Below are 3,743 nucleotides of genomic sequence, written 5' to 3'. Positions count from 1 at the left end.
AAAATTGTGTGAAAAGTAAAATTGTGTTAAATGAAAATAAAACAAGAAATAAAAATAAAAAATATGCCAAGAAAACAAAACCGTTTATTATTATTTTTTTCAAAACACATCCGAAAATAATAAAAATAAAAATAAAATTTTTTTTAAAACCTTTTTTTTTCAAAACACACCCGAAAATAAATATAGAAATATAAATAAACACACAAAATAAACACAAACCAAACCCTCCCCAACTTAATTGACGTTGTTCTCAATGGCACATATAACAAGGAACAACCAAATTAATTATAGGAAAGAAATCAATATAAAAAAAAATAAAAGAAAAAAAAAACAATATTAGTAAAAGAATCTACCCTTATCCTACTCGATTATAGGGAGGTATGCACTCCAAAGGTTTCTAGTCGATTGAAACGTGCCTTAGTGACGTTCCCTAGGTGTATGAACTATACCAGGTTGGTTTTACTGTACCAGACGTTTTATCTCTTCGATATACTGGTTCTACAATGCCGCTGACAAGCCCTACAACACCAAACCACATTAAGCTGAGGGAGACATTTCCCCAATGGAACAAGAACCAAGCCTATTTGAAGTAGGAGCTCAAGTATTTTCTTTTAAACCAAAATATCTACACAGTGGGACATGTGTTAAACACAAGATCAGACCATTGGTTGCCTCTAATGCAACGCTAAGTTTAACGTCTTCAGCTAGATGAAACTGACTCAATTGGTTTGTTAACCAGGGTCTACCAAGGCATTGGATGCGTCCCACCTAGTAGTGGTAAGTGTATGAATTAGCTCACCACTCTCATTTTCAACCACTGTAATTCATGACTTCTTGTGTACAACCTATGTATGACTCACCCCCTTGCTATCCGAGATGGGATAAGTGATACTCACATCTGGCATTTTTACCACTTCCTTTTTCATTTCTTCTTTCATTATGACACTCTTATGCTCTTTGAGTATACACAAAAGGCGACATTCACGCTCACTAGACAAGTTAGATGGAATAATCACAAGAAGAATGTCATTAGGCCCTAAGAAAGAGTATTTAAGTGAAGCTACAAGAGGTTTCAACTCAAGTTTTGGTAGGGTCACAATGGAAGGTACTGCAAGCTCCTTAGAAAGGGTGGGTAGGAGCTTAAATCGAGAGTTCCATAACTGAAAGTTCATAGGAGGAGCAAAGCCAAGCAAAGTGTTGACCTCTTCAATAGATCTATCAATATCAAAATTCTCAAATCTGAAATGAGTAAGACATGCCTCTAAAGGATCTGTTGAGAGAGTAGATGAAAGAATGTCCTCCACCAATTCATCAACCACATCAACTACAAAACATTCACTATCATTGGAAGGGTGTTGGGATGCGTGAAACACATTCATCTTGACTTGCATATTTTCAAATGATACTTCCATCACTCTCATCTTACAGTTAATACATGCATTGGAAGTGGCTAAGAAAGGTCGTCCTAAGATGGTTTGGATCTGTTTCTTATCAATTAATGCATGTTCCATGTCAAAGACAAGGAAATCAACCGGAAAGTAGAACTTATCGACCTTAACTAGGACATCCTCAAGTATGCCACGAGGGGTTTTGAGGGGACGATCAGCTAACTGAAGAGTCACTGATGTACGTTTCAGCTTACCAAACCCAACTTCTTCGTACACTGAACAGTGAAGAAGATTGACACTAGCACCTAAGTCAAGCAGTGCCTTTTCAATTGAATGTTCCCCTATGACCCAAGAAATGATAGATGAACCTGGATCTTTAAGCTTAGGGGCAGTATTGTTGGTCAAAATAGAACTGACCTGTTTAGTGAGTAGAATCTTTTTTGTCACATGGGTCTTGGATTTAAGCTTTTAAGTGCACAAGTCCTTAAGAAATTTGGCATAGGAGGGTACTTGTTTAATCGCCTCCAACAGGGGGAGATTGATTTTCACTTGTTTGAACACCTTCATCATTGCTTCTATAGATACATGCTTCTTCTTACAAAAAAAAAAAAAAAAAAAAAAAAAAAAAAGAATGATCATTTAAACACTAGAGATATGGTGCCTTCGGCACATAGGGTGCCGTAAGCTCACTCGGAAGACTTAGGGGAGGACTATTAGATTCGTTACTTTCCTCTAGTGAATTTTAGATTTGACTGCCTTGCTTACGCACTCTTTCATCGATCCCACTTGTTCAGTTTGGTATTTCTCAACCACTCTAAGAGTCATGACAGCTTAGATTTGCTCTATGTTCTTGCCAGTAGATGATTCCACTCTATACTGCCCCTTTGGATTTTTGACTGGATGACTAGGCAATTGTCCTTTCTCTCTCTTACTTAAGGTGTTAGCCAGTTAGCCAATTTGGGTCTCAAGTTTTGAAATGAATTGGTCCTGAGAATGAACAAGTTGGTTTGTAGCATCCATCCTATGCAAGAGTTCTAACACTATTTGCAAAAGTGGTGAATTTTTTTGCAAAGGATACTGGTATGGCTGTTGAGACATAGAAGGGTAAAGAGACGGATTGGAAAAATTTTGGAAATTCTGCCTTAGTGGGGATGGAACATAAGGATTTTCTTGTGGTTGTAAGCACCAGGAAAAGTTTGGATGGTTTCTCCATCCCGGGTTATAGGTGTTTGAGAATGAATCATTACCGGGTTTAGAAAAACCTTCGCACTCGGTTGCACAATGAATAGGATTTAAACAGATTATGCAAGCCTCTTGGTATGGCGATTATGCTGGTTGTGAAGAAATGTATCCTACTACTAACAGTTGGTCCATTTTTTAAGACAATATTTTAACTTTCTGAGTAATATCTACACTATAACCTATCTCATATAGGCCACCTTTCTTCATACCACTAAGGTTTGGTTGCTTCTCATGTCGAGAGACAGACGCATGGTGGAGGGAATTTTCACTCAGATTTTCAAATAACTCTCATGCCTGTACATCACTCTTAGTCATAAACGTCCCACCACAGGCCGAGTAAACCATTTGTTTAAATGAGTCAGTCAAACCAGAATAGAAAATGTAAACAAGTTGCCACTGGGGTACCTAATGGTGAGGATAAATCCCGAAACCTTTCCTAAGTCTTATGGAAGTGCTCATTATCAATTTGAGAAAAATTGGTGATGGCACATTGTATCTAATTGGTTTTACTTACGGGAAATATTTGTCCAAAAAATTTTGCCTTAATTGGTCCCAAGTTGTGATAGAGTTGGCAGGCAAGGAATTTAGCCAATGTTTGGCCTTATCCTTAAGTAAAAAAGGAAAAAGTCTCAATCTAAGGACCTCATCGGTAAAATTTTGGAGTTTCACAGTAGAACAGGTCTCTAAAAACTCACTGAAATGTTTATAGGGATCTTCATTACTAAGCCCATGAAAAGATGGAAGCTTTTGAATGGTACTAGGCTTAATCTCATAATGAGTTGCTTCGGTAATTGGCAATTGGATGCAAGATGATGAAACATCAGTAGTAAGGGTAAAATGTGCCTTCAGTGTTCTAGGTTGGTCAACTACTGCTTCTGCCATTGCTAAAGTCGATTTAGATTTCCAAAGATTTCTAAGGGTCCGCTCTAGTTTAGGGTCGTACAATAATTTTGGAAGATAAGAACGACGACTGCTTCAGTGAACGCACTCACACCTTTTTTTTTTTGACAACTACACAAAGAAAGAAAACACCTGCAAATTAGTACAACAAAAATAAACAACACTTTACAAGATAATAAAATAAATGTACAACATGTCGGGAGTCGTAAACTA

At 37.3% G+C, this 3,743-nt stretch overlaps 1 protein-coding gene across 1 annotated transcript; it reads right to left on the bottom strand.

Annotated features, from left to right (window-relative positions):
• Positions 1–845: 845 nt before the first annotated feature.
• Positions 846–3,512, bottom strand: LOC145797774 (uncharacterized). The gene is made up of 2 exons (XM_082885192.1): positions 3,273–3,512; positions 846–1,805 (listed from the first exon to the last, which is right to left on the bottom strand). The coding sequence occupies exons 1-2, from the start codon at positions 3,510–3,512 to the stop codon at positions 846–848; spliced, it is 1,200 nt and encodes a 399-aa protein (XP_082741318.1).
• Between the last annotated feature and the right edge of the window lie 231 nt (positions 3,513–3,743).

This window comes from Camellia sinensis, chromosome 8 (assembly GCF_055761805.1).
Source record: "Camellia sinensis isolate YWXY chromosome 8, ASM5576180v1, whole genome shotgun sequence".
Taxonomy (NCBI): domain Eukaryota; kingdom Viridiplantae; phylum Streptophyta; class Magnoliopsida; order Ericales; family Theaceae; genus Camellia; species Camellia sinensis.
This window is presented reverse-complemented; position numbering and strand designations above follow the sequence as displayed.